The following is a 26,130-nucleotide window of genomic DNA, read 5'->3' on the forward strand; positions in this document are numbered from 1 at the left end:
GTTCACACACGTCACATGTCTACATGCAACCTGCTGGATTTAATTTGCACACATTTAGCGAACGCATACTCAATTTGAAACGTCAGGAAGAAAAATAATGGGCTTATTCTCCGATGGCAGAAAACACAATAGTTCGTATCTTCCTGCTGCCATATAACTCACTCCTTGGTCTCTTTCCTAAAAGATAAGAGGCAAGCCCTTGAGGCTCAATAACAAAGCAAGGTCGATGATTATCCCAATCAGCACCAAACAAAACAGCGGGACCCCAGCCGCTTCCTACTTCTGGGCACGCACCGGACTCCGGCGGTGGGCGGAGCCGAGGAACCGAAAGAGAAAGCCGACTAGGCGCCCAGGAACTCCGGCGCCCGCATGGAGCCTCGGTGGGCGAGCCTCTTGCTGCTGTGTTGCTGCTGCTGCTGCTGCTGTCTCTGCCGTGGGGTTACCCGGATCTGGCCTCGGAGCCACGAGCAAGAGGCGGCTGCCTTGAGGGTACCAAGCTCTCTCCTCTACCTGTGCCCTGTCCCGGGACTCCTAGGGAGGGACCCATGGAGGGCATTTTCCCAGCAGGGATGAAGCCTAGTACCTTGATTCCCCGGAACAGGGATTTATGTGCTGAGTCCTAAAACGTTTCCAAAGCAAAGAAAGCTAAAGGGAAGCAGCACCCTTGGAATCCCAAAGCTGTTCCTTTCCTTCTTTCCCACAACAAACCCGTCGCTCGGAAAGCTACCTGCAGGGGGCGCTGGCTCCCTCCTCCTGTAACTGGAAGTTCAAATGCAGGGTCATTGATTCCGAGGCTGCCAGCTGGGTTAATGATTTCCCTGTCCTGGGACTCTGTACTACATCACAGTAAAGTTCTTTGTGATTTGGTGGAGACTAACGTAGAGCAAAGGAAACACTTCATTCCCTTTCATTTGGATTGCTTTTAAAAAGTTTTCATAATGATCTTTTAATTTTTCTCCAACCTTAAAATTCTGAAACCGGTTAGCTCAGCCTGGGGACATTTTCCCAGTAACCAGGGAAACTGACTGTAGTGTAGATTCACAGTTGGCCGCAGTTCTGTCTTTCAATCTGAGAAGATGCCATCGCGATTGTATTAGAAAAGTCACTCATACTGAGTCAGTCAGTGTGAATTCAGTGACATAGCTCACTAGATTTGCTTCCATTTACTTGTTGTTGTTTTTGACATTTCCACGGGACTCCATAGTGCTGCCCTCTCCTGGTTGTCCTCTTTGGGCTGGAAAGTTCCAGTATTAGGTCAGGCCTTCCTTCTTTGGCTCCAGCTACCCTTGTGTTTTACTCAAACCAAAATGTGTGCTTTTTCTCCGTTTTCTTGTTTGTTTTGTTACTTTTGAGTTCATTTCTTGTCACCAAACTCAGAAACGCCGTCTACTTCGCAGCAAAGTCCTTGGGCCTGTGTGTTTCTGAGTCCTGTCCTTGGTTTTATCTCCTGATCAACCAGACCCACTGGGGTAAAATAGTCAGTGTTGTGGGTGTGGGTAATGGGCTCATTGGCTAAATAGATGTTTTCTCAACCTTGAGTATGGGAGGCCAACAGTGTAAGTGTATAATTTCTTTCCTCGTTGCCAAAACAAAAACCTGACAAAAGCAACTTAAAGAAAGAAGGGTGTGTTTGGGCTCACACTTCCAGGGGATGGTGGGGATGGGCTGAGGGCCACCCTACATCACCAGCCAGGAAAGGAGAGTCATGGATGCTGTAGCCCAGCTCACTTCTCATTATTATTATACTGACTCCTAAGTTTAGGATGATCTTCCTACCTAAGGTACCTTGATCTAGAAATATCCGTAGTCATATGCCTAGAAGTTTGCTTCCATGGTGATTCCAAATCCCAGCAAATGGACAATCAAGCTTAACGATTACAGTCACTGATAAATAGAATTTACGTAGATAATAGAATAAAATAGAATTTGTGTTTGTAAATTATAATTTTCATGCCTACTCATTTGACATTTGGAAAATGCTACTCTTTTGAAGAGAAATATAACCAAGGAGCCATATGGGAAAGGGAAAGTTGGAAGTTGAAGGAAACATTCCAAATCTTAGTACATTTTTAAAACTTGGGGTTAAAAACTCCAAAACAGAGCAGAGTGCAGTGGCGGCACGTACCTGTAAAACCCAGCACTCAGGAGGCAGAGGCTGGCGGATCTCTGTGAGCCCAAGTCCAGCCTGATCTACAAGGCTGTCCAGAGAAACCCTGTTTTGGAAAACAAAACAAACAAACAAACAAACAAACAAAAAAACCAAACTACTGAAACAGCTCCCAAGCAGTTCCTGCTAGCTGGAATTTGCTTGATAAGATAGGTGCCCAGTTCTCTGAGTATTTAGTCTTTAACTGCAGTCACACACTGATCGTTCCTGGATGACATCAGCTAGAGTTGGACGAAGTGGGGTTTGCTTCTTTGGGGACTATGGGTGTTAAGAAGGATTCTTCTGGCTTTATGGTATGGATTAAAACTTATGGTAAGTAAATTTCAGCTTATGCATCTCAAAAGCTTCATTTTTAGAAAATTGTTTCAACTGTTGAATTAGTTGGTTGGAGACGCTACTGTTTCTTACACCACACATTCTGTACAGGATCTAGAAAGTGAAGTAAAGCATTTTAATGTTATAAAGTAAAACTGGGTAGTCAAATGCTCTAAGTTCCACTGAATATCCATCCCTTAACAGAAAAAAAAACTAAATGGCAGTCCTACCAGATAGCATTACACTATTCTTCAGTGACACAAGACTCCACCATGGCTTATTATGGGATGTCTCAGGCTTCCTGAAGGGGAAGGAAAGGTAGGGACAGAACTCTCCTACATGGGCCACTCGGCTTTTCCCTCTTGGCTTGGTATGAGCATCGTCTGTTGCTCTTCGCTTTACTCCTTTTGTGCACTTTCATGGGAATTTTCCTCGGCTTTTTAATACTATGACAAAAGACCATGGCTGACCTGCTCACACAGCGGAGACCTTTATTCCTGCTTAACGTTTCAGTCCACGCTTACTTGGTTGTGGCTGTGAACCTGTGGCGGCCGCAGAGTGCTCTGTGCGGTGAGTAGTAGAGGAGACCTATTTGTCTCTCTGCAGCTGTGAAACAAAAAGGGAAATCCCAGGGTGCTAATTGCTCTCCAACATTCACCAGAAGCATTTGCATTCTTAGCCTATGAGGAGGTGAGGGGCTATAGATGCATTATTGGATCAAATAAAAATTGTCTCCGTACTCCATGTTGCCTTCAGAATAATCCTGACATATAGCTTCACATACAGTGAGGAACTTTACCATAACACTGTAATGGCTTATGCGACATCTTAATTAAATTGTGTATGTGTCCCAGCTCATTTATATGTAAGTGGATTATTATAACTTTTTTTGTTCGGTTTTTCAAGACAGGGTTTCTCTGTGTAGCTTTGCCTGTCCTAGAACTCACTCTGTAGACCAGGCTCATCTTGAACTCGCAGAGATCCACCTGCCTCTGCCTCCGGAGTGCTGGCATTAAAGGCATGCACCCACCACTGATCAGCAATTGTTAACAATTTTAAATGGATGATTATGATGAGTGAGTCACAGAGAGCTGGGTTATCTCCTCCGAATGCACCCCATCTGTCAGGGAAACTGAGAACTGTCAGGAAGAGATGACTTTGAGGTTAGGTAACACTGTTCCCCAGACATTTTCTGATGATTTTTAGCTTAAAGTACACGTTGTCTAAATGGAAATATAGCAAAGAAAAGAAAAAAAGAAAAACCTTAGATCAGATTATGTTTGTTCATTTATCCTTTTGACGATCTACTTGTCCAACAATTTATGTGGTGTTTATCCTGTCTTAAGAATTGATGTAGGTTTCCTTAGTGACACAGAAGAGTAATGCATGTGCAGGCCTCTGAGAAGTTATATTACAATGACACATAGCATGAAAATATGTAAGTTGGGTGTTGTGGCACATACCAGTAGTCACAGTATGTGGGAAGCTTGATAAAAACTCATGCAATCTGTCTGAAAATCATCATCATCATCATCATAATCAACAAAAACAACACGCGCGCGCGCGCGCGCGCACACACACACACACACACACACACACACACACACACGGGGCACTATAATTCATTTCTAAAAAGTAGTCTGAAGTCCTATACACCAGAAAGTAGATTACCTCAACTAGTAAAAAATTCCCCATTGCAATAAGGGATAGCATAATTCTCAGCTGGGACTTACATTTCCCATGTCTAGAGAGAAACCCCAGCAATGATTCCATTGTTGAGCATAGTCTGTATTTATTTGTTTCTGCTTAGATTTGCCAGACCTGCTAAAACCTAAAACAGTTCCAGAGAGAAAATGCACATGTGGAACTGGTCTGTTACACATGATACTTCGCCAGGGAGGACGGATAGGAGAAAAGCTTAGCAAATAACGAGCTCAGAACTCTAAACTGAAGTGACCTTACACGATGGGCAATGGGGTGAGTTCATGCAGCCCTAGCCAACTGACAGTCTGAGGGTCACTGAGGACATGACATTAAAGATCAGCCATGGTGACTAATGAAAAACCCATCTCCAAATCTAAAACACACAAAGACCAAAGGCATGTTCTCCAAGCATGAGCATCATCACAGGGAAATATCTTTGCTTATATTGGTAGGGGAAAATGAACCAGAATTGAGGAAGGCCAACATAGCAGTGGGGAAAAGACATCTAATTTCCATGGCCTTCTCTGCTAATAAAATCAGTATAAAGCCCCACAAAGCACCTGTCCTGCCTCCTGTATCTTTCAGGTGGGATGGCTGCACCCTTGCATCATGTGCTGGTTGTGTGACTTTAGGGAAAACACTCATTTATGCCTCAGTTAATTAACCTGAGAAGAGAAGATGAGGTGAGCAAGTAGTTCATGCTGAGCCAATAGTTTAAAGAAAATACTTAGAAAAGAGAAACAGTGCTTTGGTTTAGCCAACCTTTCCATCCCCTCAACTGTATGTTTAGTGAGCTTGGCAGCGATGAGCATCCATTTTAGGAAACAGAAAGCCCTACAAAGTGGCCCTCAGGGTTTCTTTCCTTCTTCAGATACTATTGAACACATAAAAGGAAAACTGTATATATCCAATTTATTCTTTGTATTAACAACCTGCAAGAGAGATTTGCCTGGGTCTTCTCCTCTAGGGAGAGATTAAGGACTTTCCCACCACCCCATGAGTTTCTAGCTTTAGATATTTTTGAAAACCACTGTATCTATCAGCTAATCATAATCAAAACAAGCTTCCACCACTTTGTTTCTCATAGTTGGAAAGGTTTGGATAGTCTAGATAGCTGAAATGGGATGAGAGGCTTTCTGGTTTCTAAAAAAAAAAAAAAAAAAAAAAAGTATGCTGCCTTCTGAAGAATTTTAAACTTTAGCCTAATCTCCATGTGAGACCAGTTCAGGCACCTTATCTTCAGAGTTATCTTTTATCACTAGCAGATGGAAACAACCCTCTCCTCTTCTGACTTCCAATAAACATTGGGATTTTTCTTCTTCTTCTTTCTGACTGTGGGAATAGAAGCAATTCCAAGCTAGCTAGGCCAGTTAAGCAGCAAATTAGAATATGGAAAGAAAGTCAGACCCCATCACTCTCCACTCAACTGTGGAGAACGTCCTGTCCATTGGCTAGATCTGGGTAGGGGTTCAAAGTTTACTGCACGTATTGTCCTTGGCTGGTGCCATAGTTTGAGCTGAGGTGCAGTGCAATGGTAGAATATGTGTGTTGCATATATAAGGCCCAAGGTTCTACCGCAACACCATCTCTTGTAAGTGCTTAGATCTTTCATTTGGAACGTTGCGTGTAGCTTTAGAGTTGGTTACCGTGTGCCTGCACACTGTCACGGCCTCTGCTGCTTTATGTTAGAACTCAACTAATTGACCTTTCACCTGCTGTCTGTCCTAAGACACAGGTGTTTGCTGCACTGAGATGAAACCAACGCAGACTCACAACTGCTTCAACAGTGAGAATTGGGGGCCGCAAGTAGAGCAACTGGCAAGAGCAGAAAATTCCAGAAATTAAACAGAAATTTTAAGCAACGTGTGTGCCTCATGTTAGGTAAACTAGTATTGAGTTCTACTAGTGGAATCACTGCTCTCAGATAGAATGTTCTCGGATGGCCTGGCTTTGTTTGAATACAGTATCCGATTGTTTGCAGTAGCTAGTCTTCGTTTGTAGAACCATGAGAAATACTTGCTGCATTTTAACTCAATTAAAGTGAAATCATGACCTTTGAATGATACCTTCTATAATTAAAATGCTCTGCTTTTTAGGAGTGGAGATGCAGCTGGAGGGTATCTAACTGGAAGCTCATCCTGCCGTCGATTTCAGTATACATAGTCTCAGTAGTATTATTATTCATCCCTGTATTCTGCTAGTAACCAAGTTTGTCAGTGAAGAAAGTGGGGCACAGAGAGAGATGGACTATGCACCTTCAGATTGCATTTCAATGGTAGGATATTTACTTCAGTTAATTTCAAAGTCAAGCGTGTGGATGTTTATGTGCACAGGAATGCAAGGGAATCGTGCCTCTTTAGAAGCTGCTAGGGAGGAGTTTTCAGTGTTACTGGAGTTAAAGGGAGGGGGTGTGTGTGTGAAATTACTGGTAGGGAGGGAGTGACACAGAACATTTTGTTCTTCACAAGACATTGGCGATGATAAGTAGTCTATCCTTGGCACGGATCTAGAGGCCTATGAAAGGGCAGGAGTAATCTGAGGGGTGATCATAAGACTGACACGTGGGACCTCTGCAACTGGTGTCTGGTTGAGCAAATGAGACAGAGCCTCATCCACAGGAGCCCTGCAGGGGCGGGTGCTGCTGTAAGAAGCACATCTCACAAGAGATCTAACTGTCAATTGTCCTGTAATCCGTCACAGTTCTGCCTATCAGTACCTTAAAATGGGTCGATCTTACGTCGTTCTCTTCTATTGCTGTTACTACAAACGACATGGCACCCAGATGGGCTGAGCTTTAAATATCACAAGCATGCTATAGACTCCAGGCAACGTACGTCTTCTAATGGAAGAACATCGTGTCGTTTTACTCCCTCATTCTGTTAAAATGGTTCATTGTGTTGATATGCTTTCCTGTGCTAATCAGTGTGCCATTTTTTATATTTTCTCCGTTTAATCATGACGTATTGTCTGTCTGAAACACCGTAGGGGATGGTTTGTTAATATTTCATTAAGGATTTTACATTTATATTCAAGGGAGTTATTCATGTATAGTCGTGTTTTCTTGAGCTGTCCTTTTCTGGTTTAAAATCAAGGTAGCACTCGTCTTACGGTGTTCTTTCTGCCTTAATTGTATGGAATTCATCAGTGAAGCCATGTGGAACTCGAGTTTTCCTTCTGAGTAGTTTTAATGCTGTGGGTTGGTGAAGATTCAAGTTTTCTGTTTCTCCCGTGTTCAGTAATCTGTTTCTTAAGCAGCTTTCCATATCATACAAGTTGTAAAATTTATTGGCATGAAAGTTGCCAAAAGAATTAGCGTTCTAATGCCAGAAGCACCGTAGCCTTGGTCTTTCCATGCCTGTCTAGCATGTTCTATCATCAACCTGTCTCTGAAAAAAAAATCCTGGTAAAACTGCCTCCTCTCTCTCTCCCTCTGTGCTGCTCTCTTTTAAGTTGCCTCTCCTCTCTGTTCTCATGAGAATTGGGCATATTCTATTCTGTCAAATCTTTCACTGATTTGTCACTTTGTCTGCTTCTCAGTTAAACATCATTTTCAAACATGATTGCTTCCTTCTACAAACTACCTTTACCTTAATTGTTTGGAATTAAAAGTGTGTACTAAGAGCATGTTCATACCCAAACCAGAAGGATTAAAGGTGTGTGTGTGTGTCTGCATCCCAGCAGGACCACACAGACATAGAAGGCCTTTGGATGTGATCAGAGCAGCCATGCTTACTGGATTCAAATGCCCCTACAGATGGTTGAAGGTTTTTCAAGGTCACCAGGTGGCTATTATTTAATAATTTTCTATCAGAAGAGTCTCTGTGTCTGCCCTGTATAGCCAACCTTAGTGCTCAGGCATCATCTCTTTGCTGCCATGGTAACCGCTGAGCCAGTGTTGGGAAATTTAAGCATCTTCCGAGAAAAAGGCAAATGGAAGATAAATTATGATGCAATACAGAGTTATGATTAAATTTTCCTTGCCTCCAGCTAGTTAGGAAACAAGTCTTCTGCAGAGGCCCCTAGGACTGCTTCTTTTGTCCCAAATTAAACCTGGATTCAGCTTTAGGAGAATTGGACTTCTTCATTCACTTGTCTACTTAGTCCTTTTTTTTTCTAGCTTTGTTACTTTGCACAGAGAAATAAGAATGTGTGGAAGACACATTTCATGTGCATAATTATATATCTAGTGCTTGTCAACACTTTAAAAAATGTGTGTGTGTGTGTGTGTGTGTGTGTGTGTGTGATATTGCCATCATCTGTGGGGAAGAAGAAGTACAAATGCATAAGACATCTTTTACCCCACCTGAAAATCAAGCTCAGATTTTGCATTAAAAAAATACATCCAATTTAGTTATACATTTATGGCATTGGAGAGCTGAGGTTAATAGATGTGTAAGGTTTGTTTTCATCATTTTAGGAAAGTCTTAACAGACATCGATACTTGAACTCTTTCCCTGATGAAAACTCCACTGCCTTCTATGGAATAAATCAGTTTTCTCATTTGTTTCCTGAAGAGTTTAAAGGTAAGGTCTGGCGATACTATTGATTAATTTCCTGTTTTTAACTTGTTTTTTTGTCTAATTAAGGAAAGGCTTAATAGAAAATATTGTAAATTATATGATGGCTGATACTTTTGTTTTCTTTTGTTTTTGAGACAGGGTTTCTTTGGGTAACCCTGGCTGTCTTGGAACTTGCTCTGTAGACCAGGCTGGCCTGGAACTCACACAAATCACCTGCCTTTACTTCCCTCCCGTGTCCTGAGATTAAAGGCATGCGCCACTACCTTCCGGTGATAGTTAATATTTCTTAAGTGCCAAATTTGAAGTGTGTATCATATGCTAAGCATAAGGGATGTGAATTAAGGACTACCCTCTGCTAATCATCGTTTTATATCCCCATTTCAGTTCAGAGTCTTCATGGTTTTGTGGGTAATAATAAAGGAAATGTCAATTATACACATTTTTTTTTCATTACTGGCCTAATTTTATCAAGCCAGTCATGTTACAGAAATTTACATGTATAGCTTCCAGTAAAAATGCTTTTCATGTCACAGGAAAGCACTGAGGAAAAGAATCTCGAATGACAGGCTGGCTAGGCAGTGACTGTTTTTGCCTGACAAGGTGTTCAAAAAAAAAAAAAAAAGACTCCAGAGAAGCAGAACCCCTTCTTGTGACACCCCCTCCATTCTGTGTTCCCCCCTCTGTTCAGCTTTATATTTAGGCAGCAAACCTGCCTGGGCTCCCAGATACCCAGCAGAAGGGCAGACGCCTATCCCCAATGTGTCTCTGCCAGCGAGATTTGACTGGAGGGACAAGCATGTTGTAAACGAAGTGAGGAACCAGAAGAGGGTAAGCTCTGCGTCCCTTCGATCTTACTGTCTACACATTAGAAAGCACTTCAAGGTCAAGTTCAGTCAAAGGTGCCAGGAGGAACCCGGGGGCTTTCCTGTGTAAGGTCACACCTCAGTTATGCCAATGGAAGAGAAGACTCCTTGGAGGATGAGCCATAGCCGTCTTGCTCTGACTTTTAAGCCTGCCTGGTGTGCTCACTTACCCACGACCATTGCCCTTAGGGCGCTCATGCCTACCTCAGGAATATATCACAGTAGCCACACTACCATGCCAACAAGGAATTCTGCCAACCGACAGGTGGAAGGTAAACACAATTATGGGCTGTGTACGTGATTCAAAAGTGAAGTGCACCGTGAGGTGAAATGAGCCTGGCTACACAGTGTCTGGACTTTTAACCTCACTTCATCCTATGAGCTCTATCACACGTTGGACAGAGCTGATTGGTCCTGAGTGCATGTGGCCTCGAAGCTACTCTTACTGCACTTCTAAGGACATGGGTTGGGTGGTATATGTCTTTATAGGAAGTGAGGGTACACAACAGTGTGTGGGAGATGTAAGTAGTGGATTCTGCGTGGTTCCAGTCCTTCCCAGGTGGGGTTTTTGTAGGATTTGCCTCAGTGGCTCATCTGCTTCTAGCTCTGGGTGTGTTGTCCCCAGTCATACTCACATCTCTCAGATTTGGAAATCATTTCACCTTCAGTTGGTGACTGTTTTCCCATGTTGTGTGCATTAAGGTTAGAGCCCTACATAAGACCTCTTAAAACCATGGTGTTGGTCAGGGCATCACCCTACAAGGACACTCAAGACTTCACTGTGCTAGTTTTGCAGAACCTGGTCTCATGATTAAAGCAGGTTTTCAGTCCCCCACCCCCTGCTGCCTTTTCTATGAATCATGCAGACTTTTATGTGGCCCCCACTCTGTTCCTTGGGTCTCCTCCTTTCCTTAGAAACACCCCGTGTATTCTTTTCCAAGAAGCAGTGATTCATAAGCAGAAGTTACTGACTAATCGTAAACCAATCACCACCACCAATTGTTTCCTTGACCCCCTCCTAATTCATTAGCCTGATGTACTTATTTTTAATAGTGACACCACTGATTTAGTTTTAATAAATAACTAGTTGATGTTAAAGCTCATGAGAGAATTTTAGTTTAATTTTGAATGAATGCTTTCTGTTTGTCATTTTGTTGTTTTGTTTGCGTTTGTTTTCCCTATTTATGTTGCTGTATCTAAAACACTGATAAGTTTAACTTAGATACTGTGTGTTAGTCTTCACCATCCCTGTCTTCTGAGCAGTGTGGAGGATGCTGGGCCTTCAGCGTGGTGAGTGCAGTAGAATCAGCTTGTGCGATCCAAGGGAAACCACTCGGTTACCTCAGCGTGCAGCAGGTCATCGACTGCTCCTATAGTAATTACGGCTGCAGCGGTGGCTACCCTTTTGGTGCCTTGAGCTGGCTAAATACGGTAATCATCTCAGCTTTCTGAATCCCTGATCTCCTCTCATGTTCTGTGTACACAGAATCCAATCACTCTCTGGTATTAAACAAGGTTCGGTGTTCCAAAATCTCAGTAGACAAAGCCTGAATGACTTAATCAGGAAGAAAAGGGCACTGTGAAAAATCAGAACAGGGCCAGGCATAGGTTAGGCCAGAGTTCTACCGCATTACATCACAGGCCCTGAAGATGCAAGAAGTCACGGCTTTTAGCCAATTAGCTAGCAATAAACTTAAGGGTAAAGACATCTTAAACTCGTTTTCAGAAAAATATAAAGATGTCTTCACTTTCGTTAGTAGGTAATTTTCATGTGGAAACCTGTCACATAAAACTTCTCAGAAAGATTAGGGCATGCAGTTACTCTTTTTCCATAGACATCCTGAGTGACAGTGTTAGGAGGGACACCACAGGTCAGCTGGCTTTGTAAGTCTTTATAGATGAAGAAATGATCACTGAAAGTTGGAATCATGTCGCCACGCAAAAGAATATGATAAGCCCCCCATGCTCCCACTGTAGTATTTTGTCACATTCTGATTCCATACCCAGCACTTGTGGCATGAAGTGAAAAGATAAGAGGCCATCGTAAAGGTCATCAGGTCAGTGTTGTCCAAACCCAAATGCCCTCTCACCACACACTCACTTTCCCGGCAAACATTCCATGCCAGTGACCACTCTAGACACATTAAGGATAACAGTGATTGTACCTCTACTCTTTGAATAAGCAACTCTTAAGAAATGCATCACATCAAGAGATGCAACGGGAAGAATATGTGGCCACTATGCAGCCTCAGAGCATCACTACCTCAGTCTTAGGAGCCCTGCAAGGAGAGTGTGTTGCCCTGGCCTGTCCTCCGGAGAAAGATGGCAAGACTTTGTTAACACATCTATGGTTGTTCTAGAAAGGGAAGACATAAGAAACAAAACAAAAAGTGAAGGATTCATGTTTTCTTGGATGTTTGATACAAGGACTTAGTGGTTTCTTAGAATCTTAAGATGCCCACAGGCTGCTTGGGTGCAGCCTAACCATTTTGGCAGCTTTGATGTAAGCTCTATTTAACCTTTAAAACAATTGGCCATGAACACTTTGCGACTGTTTCTTCTAGACGCAGTTAAAGTTGGTGGCAGAGTCAGAATACCCGTTCAAGGCAAAAAATGGCCTGTGTCGCTACTTTCCTCAGTCACAGCCTGGAGTTTCAGTCAAGAATTTTTCTGCATATGACTTCAGGTAAATGACTTATATTTTGTGTTTTTATTTTTCTGCATGCTTATGCTGTCTTCAGATTGATGGAGGTACCTTTGCACACTGGGTTCAGAACCAATTTCCTCCTAAAGAGAGCAACTGATGGTCACCCCAGAGGACTCTTAAAGAGAATCTGCATATTCTTCTATGTAGAGTCACACTAAAAACAAGAAATTTAAATGAATAGCTTTTAACTGAGTTTGAAGCTACCACCACTCACACTATTCTGATGCTCAAACACATGAGCCTGTTTCGATCTTAATAGTTGAGTCTGTCCAAATTCACATTGTATGGGACTTGAAAAATCGTTCACAGATAACATTTCAAGAAGCCATACATATATATATATATATATATATATATATATATATATATATATATATATATATATAAAACTATTAGAAAAACCTGAGCCAATCACATCAAGTCTTGGAGCTAAGATTATCTCACTGAAGATAAGGTGTGCAACATGCATGCCACATGAGTGTGATAGGGATACAGGATAAGTAAAGGCTGCCAAAAGGAAAGGAGTGATAGATATTGAAAATTAGTGCAACTCTTGGTCACTGCAAGTATAAATCACAACCATTAAAATATCTCTAAAATCACATGAAAAAAATCAAAGTTGCCCAGTGAATTATTTATGCCATTTAGGAACAAGAATAGAATAGAAACGTTATAGACAAGGGAAGCAAACAGCTCCTAGCTCCACTTTGGTAAATACATTTTGAGTTATTTTGCCATTATTGAAACATCACAGGGAATAAAGGGATTTATGTTAGACAAGGACATAGACTGTCCTGTGGCTTACTGACACTTGATCCAGATGGCATCTCCATGGGACATAGGGGAAGTGGGGGTGATAACTGCATCCTTGAATATAACCTTTTAGTGCCCAGAGCACTAGAGATTGTCACCACAGCCCTAGTTTGCAGCAAGGGCCATGAGAAAGACCCTAAGAACCATCCACAGAATATTTCTTCCATAGGTGGATGCACAGGGTTCTGGCTGTGAGGACATTGGCCTCTGTGTCCTTTGCAAGTGAAGGTAATATACTTCCTGAAATAAGAAAACAGGTCTTTATAAGTTGCCCGTTTTTGGAGAGTAAAGAAAAGGTATTCTCAGGAGGACCTAGACTTCCACATGTAATTTAATGGAATTAGGGAAGAATTATTTCCTGGGGGATGGTAGTAAGTTGAAAATATGGAGGAGACAGAAGAATAAAAGAATATTACACTGAATGAGCATGTGTGCCATGGGTGAGGGGGCAAGAGGCTAGGATGGAGAAAGAGAACTCTCTAGCACTAAGCAATACCTGCAGCCCAACAACATCTGTGTATTTAATATTTTCACAGTAACCTCAAACCGCCAGAATCAGGCCTCAGAAAGATCATGAATTGATTTACTCCTTCACTCAGATGACTGTGGACCAGTGGTTTTCTGTTGGGTATTGGGCAATGAACAACGTAGGCAAAGTCCCGTCCTTTCAGATCGTCCTTTGGTGATGAAGACAGACAAGTGAAATAAATAGAAACATGTGCTAGGTTTGGTGTGTGAACTTACAAAGAGAAAAGTAAAAGAAGGAGAAGAAGGAGCATCTAGGAGAGAGTATGTAGTCCAAGAAAGGGCAGCCAGGAGGAGCCTGACTGAGGAGTGACTTGGGATGACATGCCCATGAGGACAGGGTCATGAGTGTTGTCCAGGCAGAGGAAATGGGTGCAGAGGCTTGCCCAGCGTGCTTGCAGAGGAGGGAGGAGACCAACGGGTCTCCAGCGGAGACAAGATCAAGGCCAGCATATGAGGACCTGCCAGGGGACTGGAAGGGTGTGGCGGTGGGAGTCACGGTTCATTCCTCTTACTAGAACTTGTTACTGCACACTTCTTTATGGGAGAGTCTAGGCTTTTTGGACGGAAAACTTGAATTAACAGAATTAGACAAGAAAGTCTCAGGCAAGAAGAGAGCCACAGGGAAATGTCAGTGCAATTAAAAGGTGTAGGCAGTGGCCACAGGAGACCCTAGCAGGGAGAGAAGAAGGCGACAACAAGGCAGAGTCCATTTTATCTTCAACCAAAGTCTTATGACTTGAGGCCAATGGCTGAGGAACTCTGGGATCAGCGGTGAGAAATGCCCTATGAGCCTCATCAAAATTGGTATCAATAAGACTCTTTAGTTGGGGTGCCACTGAGGCAGAGGTGGCCGTGCTGTCGTGATTCCCAGGCTTACTAGAGGGTCAGGGAGGAAGTACACTGCTGAGAGCTGGAGCTGAGATCTAGAGGGCCTTCTTTCGTATCTGCCTAGTGGTGATTAGTGGCCAGATTTCTGGCATGTTAGAATTGGCTATGGGCCCATGACTCAGGGGGTCACCCACCGGGATATAGACTGTAAGGCTGGGTTGACAATGCCTGCTCAGCTCTGCACCAATTCACCTCCCTCTCTAGTTCTGTGATCATGAGCTCTGATTTTAAGGGTTCTCAAAACATGTCATTCAGGGCACAGTGATTCACCAAAACTTTCATAAGACGCCGTAAAGAGACCAAAAAGATTAACGAAGAGTGGAAAATAGAAATACAAATCTAGGCTTAAGGTAAAACACCATCATGCTAGGCATCTTCTATAGACTTTTGCTCCTCAGATCTGAGGCTGATGCTTATATGACGCAAGCTGGCATGTGAGAATAGCTATGCAGATAACAAAAGGGAAAGGAGTAACATGCACTACAGTGGATTCAGACATAGGATGTGACATATGACCACATCAAGCTCTCAGGAAGAGAAGCTAATATCCACAAAACTACCAGAGGTCAGTAACAGAGAACATTTGCCTTAAACAATAAACCTTGATGACAAGAAAAGTTGGGAGCACCCTTTAAAGACTATAGAGTCTATAAATTGTTGATTTGTAGAATAAAATGTAAGCACATAGAACCTAGATCTAAAAACATTGGCCCTCCCCAACATAGTTCATATGGGACTTACAGGGCAGTGGGGGAGGTCACAGATAGTGCAGGCCACAGTTAACTTGGAGAGAGGGACACTTCTCTGCACAACACATGATGGCAATGTTACTTGTTTAGATATCTAAGATCGAATAGAGCAGTTATCCTCTGGCCATGGCCTTGGGCTAGCCTCTGTCATGGCCTTGGGCTAGCCTCTGTCATGGCCTTGGGCTAGCCTCTGTCATGGCCTTGGGCTAGCCTCTGTCATGGCCTTGGGCTAGCCTCTGTCATGGCCTTGGGCTAGCCTCTGTCCTGGCCTTGGGCTAGCCTCTGTCCTGGCCTTGGGCTAGCCTCTGTCCTGGCCTTGGGCTAGCCTCTGTCATGGCCTTGGGCTAGCCTCTGTCATGGCCTTGGGCTAGCCTCTGTCATGGCCTTGGGCTAGCCTCTGTCATGGCCTTGGGCTAGCCTCTGTCATGGCCTTGGGCTAGCCTCTGTCATGGCCTTGGGCTAGCCTCTGTCATGGCCTTGGGCTAGCCTCTGTCATGGCCTTGGGCTAGCCTCTGTCATGGCCTTGGGCTAGCCTCTGTCATGGCCTTGGGCTAGCCTCTGTCCTGGCCTTGGGCTAGCCTCTGTCCTGGCCTTGGGCTAGCCTCTGTCATGGCCTTGGGCTAGCCTCTGTCATGGCCTTGGGCTAGCCTCTGTCATGGCCTTGGGCTAGCCTCTGTCATGGCCTTGGGCTAGCCTCTGTCTAATTTGCTAGCACCTTCTCTATCTTTTCTTCATTCTTCTCAAGACAGAGATTGCTACTAAACTATTTCAAGGCCTGCAGAACTGGCTGTTGTACAATGGTTACATCTCTCCTATTGTCCTTCAAACTGGATTATAGATGAGAAAGACTTACTATGTATCTTTTGTTGACTTGAGTCAATGGAGACAATTGTATTAGGGCAAGAGAATATATATGTGTGTGTGTGTGTGTGTGTGTGTGTGTGTGTGTGTGTGTGTGTGTGTGTGTGAATTACAAAATATTTTAAAAATTTCAAGACTAAAAGGACATATTGTGTACTATAATCTAAGCTGAGCTGAATTAGTGTTTTGGTAATTTAGAAGGCAGAGAAGTTTATAAGGTTTGATTAAACCATGTAAGATTTATTATACATTTATTAGAGAACACATGCTAGATATACTACAGAATATAAAGTCTATTCACTTCTATAATGTTATGGTTGTATACCATATGGGTGGTAGATGGTATATCTACAGTATACATCTTCGATTTTAACCCGAGATTGGAGAGATTCAAAGCCTGCTATTGGCCATAGTGCCTTCTAAATTTGTATATTCCTCCCCCATCTCTGTGTCATGCTACTGTGCACCAGTTATTAAAGCAAACATTCTAAGTGTAAAAGCCAAATCTCAGGTTAATAATTTGGATGGCCCCTTGTGTACAATGAGGTCACAGTTTCTATTGTAGTCAATTGCAGAGTTAGGCTTTCAATGTGCCCTCCATCTGTACACTGTGGGTCTGTGCTGGAAGCAGGGTTGCAGCAGGTAGGGTAGGGAAGCATTTACTGTGAAAGCCACTAATCCTTGCTGGAGCAATAAACAACGCTGTGCTATCTTTACAGCCTGAGCTATCAGTAACATGGTCTCAATACCCTTCACCTACAAGCTGGCCTTTGAAAAATGTAAATACTGGTTTGATCGCATGCATTTAGGATGGATGAAGGCCAAATGCTGTGCAGCATTATACACCAGTAACTGTGAAAGCAACAACCATTTGCTTTGCAATCTTGGTAACCTGGCACGTAGGTCTCCTGGAATCTTGAAATTTCGTCTTTTTTTTTTTTTTCTTTGACATCTCTTCTGGTGTTTTTCTGAGTGAGCCTTCTTTGTAATTCCTGTATTTAACTTTCACTGATGAAAAGTGGATGCTGTTGTTTCCAGATACTCATCTCTTAGAGGTGACAAAGTATTTACATATACCAGAGCTTTATACTTTTAAAAAATTATCATCATCATCATCATCATCATTATTAAAAAGAACCCTGCAGCTTAACAAAATACTTCACTTACTAGATACAAAACTCTTCCCATATCGTCTTATAATCCAGAGCTGGTCCCATAGCTGAGCTCTGGCCACTGTGATCTATGCACATGCACATGAAAGTCTTATGCCCCGGAAATCTTCTCAACGCTAATGTAGAACTTCTCTTTTGTGTTTCACACTGATTGTATTATGTGATAAATGGCTGGAGGGCCAGAAATGTTAGGCCCTGAGAAGACTGTAAAAGTGGAAACATTTCATAGCAAAAGATACGGAAAGAAGGCAAGCTCCTAACATATTTGAGTCCCATACAGCCCTGGGCTTTCAGTATCTCTTGTATTGCTTACGTCCTCTGTGACTACCAAACATGTGCCAATTTAACACAGATTCAAAAGACCTCTTTTACTTTTGCCCTAAAAGCTAAATTTTGTACCTATGTGTATCTTCCTTTGATAGCGACCAAGAAGATGAAATGGCAAAAGCACTTCTGACCTTCGGCCCTTTGGTTGTGCTAGTCGATGCAGTGAGCTGGCAGGATTATCTGGGGGGCATAATCCAGCACCACTGCTCCAGTGGGAAGGCAAACCATGCGGTGCTCATCACAGGCTTTGATAAAACAGGTAAGCGCTAGCTCAGCAGAGCCTGCTCCAGGTGGAGCTCACAGCTAGGGCTACACAGAGGATGCTCAGATGCCCCGCTGAGCCTCCTAATCTGCCTGCCCATGGATCTGCATGAAACTGTGTTGGCAGAACCCCCGCCCCCAACCTCCCCACCCCTGCCTCTTTCTGTTGCTGGGCAGTCAATCCTGTGGTTTGCATAAACAAGACAAGCACCCTACCACTGAACCACACCCTAGTCTGTGAATGATAATTTTCAATACACACGAAACGAATGTTTCATCAGTAATATTTAGGGTAAGTTTTGGCAGAAGTGAAGTGCCTGATAGTTTATCATACTTGCATAATACCTTTAATTCCACTGGAATGTGTTTGCTTTGTCCTATCTGCCTCTTACTAAACAAAGTGAACTCAGACACAGTAAGCACAATTTAAATTTACTGAGCTGTCTCAACAAAATAATTTATAGAAAATAAATGTAAATTATTGTTTTATGTTTATGATTTTTTTCCCTCTGGACAGATAGATTAATAGAATGCTCACTTTTTAAATACAGAAATATGTGTGTTCCTAATCATGTGGTTTATCAGTGTGTCTTAGCATCTTACCTTTGTAGGAAATACTCCATATTGGATAGTGCGAAACTCCTGGGGAAACTCGTGGGGAGTAGACGGCTATGCCCACGTGAAAGTGGGAGGTAATGTGTGTGGTAAGTCATGAATTTTCATTGAAAAATGTAGACTCAATATGAAGGGATTTTTCAATATATTATCGAGACAAACCTGAGTGCTTGCAATGGGCTCTGTGCCCTTTTTTGGTATTCATTTTATTGCTTAATCTATTATTAAAAAATGAAGTTTTTCATAATGCACTATTAAACATATATATTTTTTAAATGAAAAGTATATTGTGAATGTATGTTAAACAATAATTTAACACTAGCAACTACTTCAAAAACCGGATCATTCACTCCATTTAAGTGACTAAACTTCTCCAGAGCCATGTCCCTGCTCCAGATCCACTTTTTTATAATATGTGAATTCCTCTAACTGCTCAAGACGGTCAAGAGTAATTGAGGAGATGGGTCAGAGTTAGAGCACTTTCACAGCATGCTCAAGGCCCTGGCTTGACCTCTGACACTGCAAAGGCAAGGAAAACATGAAAGGAAAAAAAATTAGGAATGTGTGTGTGTGTGTGTGTGTGTGTGTGTGTGTGTGCGTGTGCGTGTGCGTGTGCGTGTGCGTATGAAAGTATGAAAGTATGAAAATCTGAAACCACACTTGTTTTCACTTAATTTGCACCATGCTTACAAAATGCCTGTGGAACCTGCAAAACTTACCAAATATGCTGATATATATATATATATATAAATAAAACAAGCCTAATAAAAACCAAACCGAAGGGTCAATGGTCTGAGCTGATACAGAAACATGTATTTAGGATTGTAGTGTATGACCTAGTCTGGGAAAATCACTGTAGTTTCTAAGTCTTCTTAAAATTAAACTAAATGGCATACAGAAACAAACCCTCATTTCTCTTCGTATTGGGTTCTAACAATGTGGCACACACACAAATCCTCACAACCGACCAGCTGACCCTTCAAGATGTGGGACAGATAAGAGAGTTATAGCAAAGTTTGAGAGGAGGTGTTTTGTTTCAGTCTAGTGAGGACCATTCACTCACTCCATAGCATGAGTCTATGACAATCACTAACGAGCCTGTCCTGTTAGGCAGGGAAATGGTTTTCATATTGGAAGTAGCCAACTGCACAGAGCAGAGCCAGCCACACAGGCGCTTGCTGCAGGTTGGTGTCACGGCTGGTTATGTCATTGGATTCACTATCTTGCCCCTGCTGCCCACTCACATAGTTTTTTTTTCTTTCTTTCTTTTTTTCCCCTATCATGCTTTTATTCTATTTTCTTTTTCCTTTTTTTTCATGTATTCACTTTATGTCCTGATCGTAGCTCTCTCCTCTCAGTCCCATTCTTCTTCCCTCTTCCCCCTACCTCACCTCCCCTACTCTTCAGAAAAGGTGAGCCCCCTGCCCACCAGCAAGGCACCCCACCACATCGAGTTCCATCAGAGCATCAGGATTGAGCGCATCCACTTTCACTGAGGCTGGTCAAGGCAGCGCTGCCAGACGGAAGTGATCAAAAGACAGGCAACATGTCAGAGATAGCCCCTGCACCCCTTAAGGAGGCTTAGGGAGACTGAAGGACCAACCAAGTACCGTGTTGGACCAAGGACCGAGACTGGACCTAGGCCCGCTACTAGCATAATTTCTTTTTGTTTTTGTTTTTTGTTTGTTTGTTTTTATGTTTTTGAGACAGGGTTTCTCTGTGTAGCGTTGGCTGTCCTAGATTCCCTTTGTAGACCAGGCTGAACTCACAGCGATCCGCCTGCCTCTGCCTCCAGAGTGCTGGGATTAAAGGTGTGCGCCTCCACGCCCAGCATACATAATTTCTTAAAGTGGCAATGAGATGAGTCTCGTTTGTGCAGATAGTTTGCTGTGTTCAGAGCTCTGACCAGGACTGTGGATCCTGGCGAATCCAATAGATGCAATGCAGATCTGATTTGTAATTGCTTCGAATGCTCCGTGTTTCACATTGGCCTTCCCAAGCTTGCAGAGGTTTTCTTCCCTCTACCTGTTTTCACAGTCTGAGTCTCCAGGGGCCTTCTTGGTTACTGATTGTCCTGGGATCCAAATCTTTCCTGAGCACAGTTCCTGAACATTCTATACCCAGTGCTGCCCACATTATTACAGTGAACAATAGCAAAAGGCAGAGACTATTCCACAATCTAAAGAAAGTTTTTTAAATGGGTCATTAAAATGAAATCCAGTTTTCAAATGGACTTTTACTGTGATACAAGTTCTATATGCTGATGTATTAAGAAAGCCTAGCACACTTATGATTCACTACGATGCCATAAACGTCAAATCTAAGAGTATACATTTGTAAACATCTTAAAATAAATTCCATAAGATAGTTTATTTCCTTAGGCAATACATATCAGTACAGATCATATATACATATATATGGGTATATATATGTGTATATATATATATGGGTATATATGGATATATATATATATATATACCCATATACATATATTCATTTACTCACCTAGTAAGTAGTTTTGGCGTTTGGTTTTTGGAACAAAAGTCTTTTGTTTTGTTTCTGAGACAAGGTTTCTTTGTGCAGCCTTGGCTGTCCTGGACTTAGTCTGTACATCAACCTGGCCTCGAACTCACAGAGAGAGCTGCCTTTGCCTCCCAAGTTCTGGGATTAAAGGCATGTGTCTTCATGCCCAGCTAGAACAAAAATCTTAAGTATCTCTTCTAGTTTTGCCTTTGAGGTTGCCTTGCTTTTACTGATGGCTAGGCATAACCATGAAATTATTTTGTTGGTGGATACTAAGTCATTCTAAATATATGTGAAAATTAAACTCTGTGAAGCAAATTGTATAAAAGAAACTTATTGCTATTAATGTGTTTATTTTTCTTTTCTTTTTGTTTTTTTTCGTTTGTTTGTTTGTTTTTTTTTTTTTTCCTTAGGCATTGCAGACTCAGTCTTTGCTGTCTTTGTGTGATCATGACATGTTTTGGAGTCTTCATGAGACAACTACAAAATGATGCTCTTTACAGCATAATCTTATATAATAAATACTCAATTTTAAGCATTATGCCCCATCAATTTCAATAACTGTCTACAAAGAGGTTCTAAGAGCAAGCTAGTGTTAAAAAAAAAGACAATGGCAGGTCATCCCACTCTTGCACAGAGATGGACAGCCCAAAGTTCCTAGGAAACCCCCAGCACACTGGCCCACAAAGGAATCTGTGAGACAGTGTGGAACTCTGAGAGCCTGGTGTGGTCAGAAGTCACACAAGGCCCTCCATCTGGAAGCAGTTGGGATGTCACTTGCATATTGGACTTCTGGCTGTTTATTTAAATGGGGGTACTTTGGTCAGGTTGGCTCAAAGTGATCAGATTTTGTTTTCCTTTGTGACTTATAACCACCAGCCTTAAATTACCTCATCTACAAGGACTCTGAACTTAACGCGATGTGTAACCTCACAGTTAGAGCTGCCCTCGGAGACAGAGTGCCATATGTACGGATTTGAAGTATCATTTGTTTTATCTCAGCAGGTGGCCCTTACTCTAAGACAGTAGAACAACTATGCAAAAAGGTGAAATGTAAAAGTCCCTTCTTCAGAGCGACAAGCCCACTGAAGTTAGGTGAAGCACAGAGCTGCTATGTGAGAGGAAGTATCGTAGGACACTTCCTGTGAGGCAGAGTTTCTAGAAAGCTTCGCTGTCAAGGATCCAAGACATTTAGCTTCTTGCCTTCTTCTCTCTGAAGTAGAGAATGGAGGATTTTCTGCATCTATTCCCCTTTTGTTCTTTCCTGTATAATTCCCATGTGTTCCTGGTGGTTCACTCTCCAGTCCAAAAGAACTCAGTCCCAATATTGTTATTTCATCTCTGTCCCTCAATCTCTTATTTTAAACACCTCGCGACACCTTGCAGTCCTGCTCGCTTTGCTCTTTGTTCACGTCCTGCCTTAGAATATCAGCACCAAAGACAAAACTTTTTGTTTTTATTTTTCCTGTCCCAAATGAGAAGCAATCTCAAAGGAATGAGTAGAAATTGAAGTATGAAGAAATACCAGAAAATAGTTCTTAATATTTTTTAAAGTAGCTTAATTATCCAGGGACTCCAGGAAGAAATAATTAAGTTCAGCTATAGTTTTTGCTACTGACCCTCAGTGTGTTATAGGAGATTTCCTGATACTCAATTTCCTATGCAAAAGAAGTTTTAATTTTTCAAAATGATTGTGACCCCTCAAGTATTCTGGATTTTGATAAAATTTATAATAAAACAACCTATATTTGACTTTGAATTAAAAAGAACATATTTTTAAATGCATGGTCTCCAATTGATTATTATTTATGAGTACTAATGGATACTTATTAGTATCGATGAGCTTTATATTCACATTTCCTCAGACCCAAATCCACATCCAAAATGGTTTTCTCCATAGAAAATCTTAGCCCCATTATGTCCAAAATTCCCCTCACTGTCCTTCCATCACTGCTGTCAGTGCCCAGTGGTCCTTCCCCCCCCCCCACACCATGTCTTTCTATCAGCAGCACAGCTGTTGTGTAACTAGTCAATAAAGTCAAAAGGACTTCTAGGTACTCAGCCAAATCAACTCCACCTTAGAACACATTCCATCATCTATCCACCTCCCTCTCCATCTCACTCATCCTTTCTGGGGGATACACATTTTATTGTTTCTTATCTACACTCTTCAGTGTCTCCAGCCAATGTAAAATAACAAACTAAGACAGGTACTACACAGATAGTTGAGTTTACTGTTCTACAAAATATGCTGCTGAGGACACACAGGAGTGTGTGCCCAAGAGGAAAAGTAAGGCAGGGGATTTTGCCAGTAAAACAAGCCAAGAAAACAAGATTATTAGGCTGTTCTGTCCTGAAAAAGCCACCCTCGGTTACAGAGATCTACATCATGCGGAACTAATCATGCGGAACTAGGTAGTTACCAGGCAGATAACTTCACAAAAGGTTGCTTGTTTGCTTGAATTTCTGCGAAGTTATGATGACCGTTGGTGTTATGAAGTTCAAACAATCTTTTGTGATAGTTCTTGTTATGTTTCATATGTATATAATATCCCCCTTTTGGTGACTTCTCAGCTTTATTCCTTTTATTTTCTTATTAAAGCCTGGTGTGAGTAACTCCCTTTGATTCTAATAATCTTTACTAGTAACCAAAGCGGTTCCCAGTCTATAACCTCCAGAGCAGAATCCAGATGGCTGTGAAAGATGCTATGATAATGCGTCTACTGTATTTTCACAGATTTATATTTCCAAAATGACCATTTTACTCAGAAGTTTCAAACTTCTCAGTGCCTGTGAGATAGCATGTGAATTCTTGCAAATGAGCTCCAGGGAGAGGCCTGTTTCTAACTCTGCATCCTCTGTAAATGAGTGATGACTCATCTACACTGCATTATAGATGCTCCTGCCTTAGAAAACCAGATGCAGAGCAGGTGAATTCTTCATTTACTACTTACAGTTCCTACTGAAATCACCAACGGGCCCTGGAAATGATTTCACAAGGTCTCCATTGCAAGTGCTGAATCAGTCAACTTTGCAGTGACTTTGAAATTCCTCTAAGAGTTGTCACTAAAGTGGGTCTCCAGCCCCCAGAGCAAAGGGGATGGGGTCCAGTGGATCAACTACCTGTACAAATTACTGTGAAATTTACATTAAGGATTATTGACTGGGGCTGGGATTAGTGGTGCATGGCCTTTAATCCCAGCACTCAGGAGGCAGAGGCAGGTGGATCTCTTTGAGTTCGAGCCCAGCCTGGTCTACAAAGAGAATTCCAGGACAGCCACAGCTATTACACAGAGAAATCCTGTCTTGAAAACAACAACAAAAAGGAAAGAAATAAAAAGAAAGAAAGAGAAAGAAAGAAAGAAAGAAAGAAAGAGAAAAGAAAGAAATTATTGACTCCTTTTTGGGGGGCTCTTGTAATGGTTTATAGCTTATATATTTAGATATTTATATCTAAATATAGATATAAAGAACCCAATAATTGAGTTTATTAGAGAAAGTTATACTTGACAGGTAGCACTTATTTCAGGATCCTAAGGCATTTGGGTCATAAAACATCTATTTACAAGCCTTTTCATTATTTGATGAGAGAAAATGAAGCTTACAAAATAAGTATTCCCCATTTAGACAGAAACTATTGTTTCTCTAGGAGTGTGCCACAATAGATAGTTAGCAAAGGACAAATCCAGCGTTCTCATTTTAGCTTGCTTATTTCTTAGCTTTTGCCTTTAGTTCCCATATATTTGCCTCTGTATGTCCATCTGTTTATCTACCATTGTTTATTATGTAATTACACATGTGAGTGTGCACACATGCACAGCACATGCACACAAGCGGTGTAGCTGAAAGCCATGGTCATCTTTCCTCTACAACCTTGCAATACCAGTTCCTAGAAGCCCACAGGTGTTAAAAATCCATGGATGCTCAATTCTTATATGTGAAATGTCCTTTATTTCAAAATAATCTAGACATGGCTCCTTCTATACTATTAAGTCATTTCTAGGCTAACTGTAATACAAAGAACAAAATGCATGCTATTATTATGTAGAGAATACTGACAAAAAAAAGTCTGCAAAAGTACTGTATTTCTGTTGCATATAAAAATTGGAAAGTAGACAGATCCATAATGCAGAAGCTAAGACACAGATGGTCCTACTTTGCATACATATCACAGAGCAGCTAAGACTAATCCTTTGATGTTTAATTGAGACTGATTTAGCTTCTGTTTCTTTCAAGGACTTCTGCTTCTTGGAAATGACTTGTTAATTCTAATGTTGAATCTGCAGACAATTAACATAATATTTTGCAGTCTCTCTCACATTAATAATTAACTAAATGCTGTCAGCAGCCAAACCAAGCTCAAAAATGAAGACTAAGGTCCAAGTTGATGTTCACTCTATGCATGTTTTTTATTAGGAATCAACATGATTGATGTTTAGGCAGTTGTCCTGTTTAGTGAGTTGGAAAACTCTTTCCTCCCTATAGAACTGCTATTTATTTCTACAGCTATGTGTTAGCACGGGCCACACCCAGTTTAGACACTGGAGCAGGAGAAAATCATCTTTGCTATTCTCAGGGGCCACAGTGCAAGGAAGAAAGTGCTCTATGACAGCTGACATTGACGCAGAAAAGAGAAGAGCATCTTCAAAATGTGTCAGGAGTAACATATTCTGGGAGCACATCTGGGTTTCTGCGGTTCACTTATCAAGTGTCTTTGAGTTCTAGGAGCTGGTGAAATAAGAATCCTATCCCCCAGGCTCAGACAGATTTCTGCCACTGCTCATCAAGATTCGCAGCAAAGCCATGTTTTACAAGCAATGAACAGCCAAAATGTAGATGTATTACTTGAAGATGTAGTTGAATAAATTTTTGTACAGAATGACAGTATTTTTTTTTGCATCTGTAATATAAAGCAAATGCTCAAAAAGCTTTATAAAGAATGAGACAATGAGGTAATGACCGTGAATCGGTTCTACTGATGTGTCGGTGTGAATTGAGTTCTAATAGCAGCCCATTCTATATACGATGATGCTAACATTTTTACCGAATTATTTTTCATCACAGTGCTTAATCTGCCTAGCCTTACACCATCACAGTACACAAGATTATAAAATTGT

The 26,130-nt window shown here is 41.8% G+C and overlaps 1 protein-coding gene across 2 annotated transcripts; it reads left to right on the forward strand.

Moving 5' to 3' along the window:
* Positions 1 to 285: 285 nt before the first annotated feature.
* On the forward strand, positions 286 to 25,878 carry CTSO (cathepsin O; the record flags this gene model as incomplete). 2 transcript variants are annotated; one of them, XM_084768387.1, is made up of 8 exons in its annotated part: positions 286 to 489; positions 8,604 to 8,709; positions 9,395 to 9,534; positions 10,833 to 11,000; positions 12,134 to 12,255; positions 17,710 to 17,873; positions 18,487 to 18,579; positions 25,739 to 25,878. In XM_084768387.1, the coding sequence occupies exons 1-8, from the start codon at positions 370 to 372 to the stop codon at positions 25,876 to 25,878; spliced, it is 1,053 nt and encodes a 350-aa protein (XP_084624513.1). In that variant the 5' UTR covers positions 286 to 369. The 2 variants fall into 2 exon arrangements, with proteins under 2 accessions (XP_084624513.1, XP_084624514.1); XM_084768388.1 differs by lacking the exon at positions 25,739 to 25,878 and adding an exon at positions 21,427 to 21,624 and having other exon boundaries at positions 289 to 489.
* Between the last annotated feature and the right edge of the window lie 252 nt (positions 25,879 to 26,130).

This window comes from Acomys minous (assembly GCF_964271855.1).
Source record: "Acomys minous genome assembly, chromosome: 19".
Lineage (NCBI taxonomy): Eukaryota > Metazoa > Chordata > Mammalia > Rodentia > Muridae > Acomys > Acomys minous.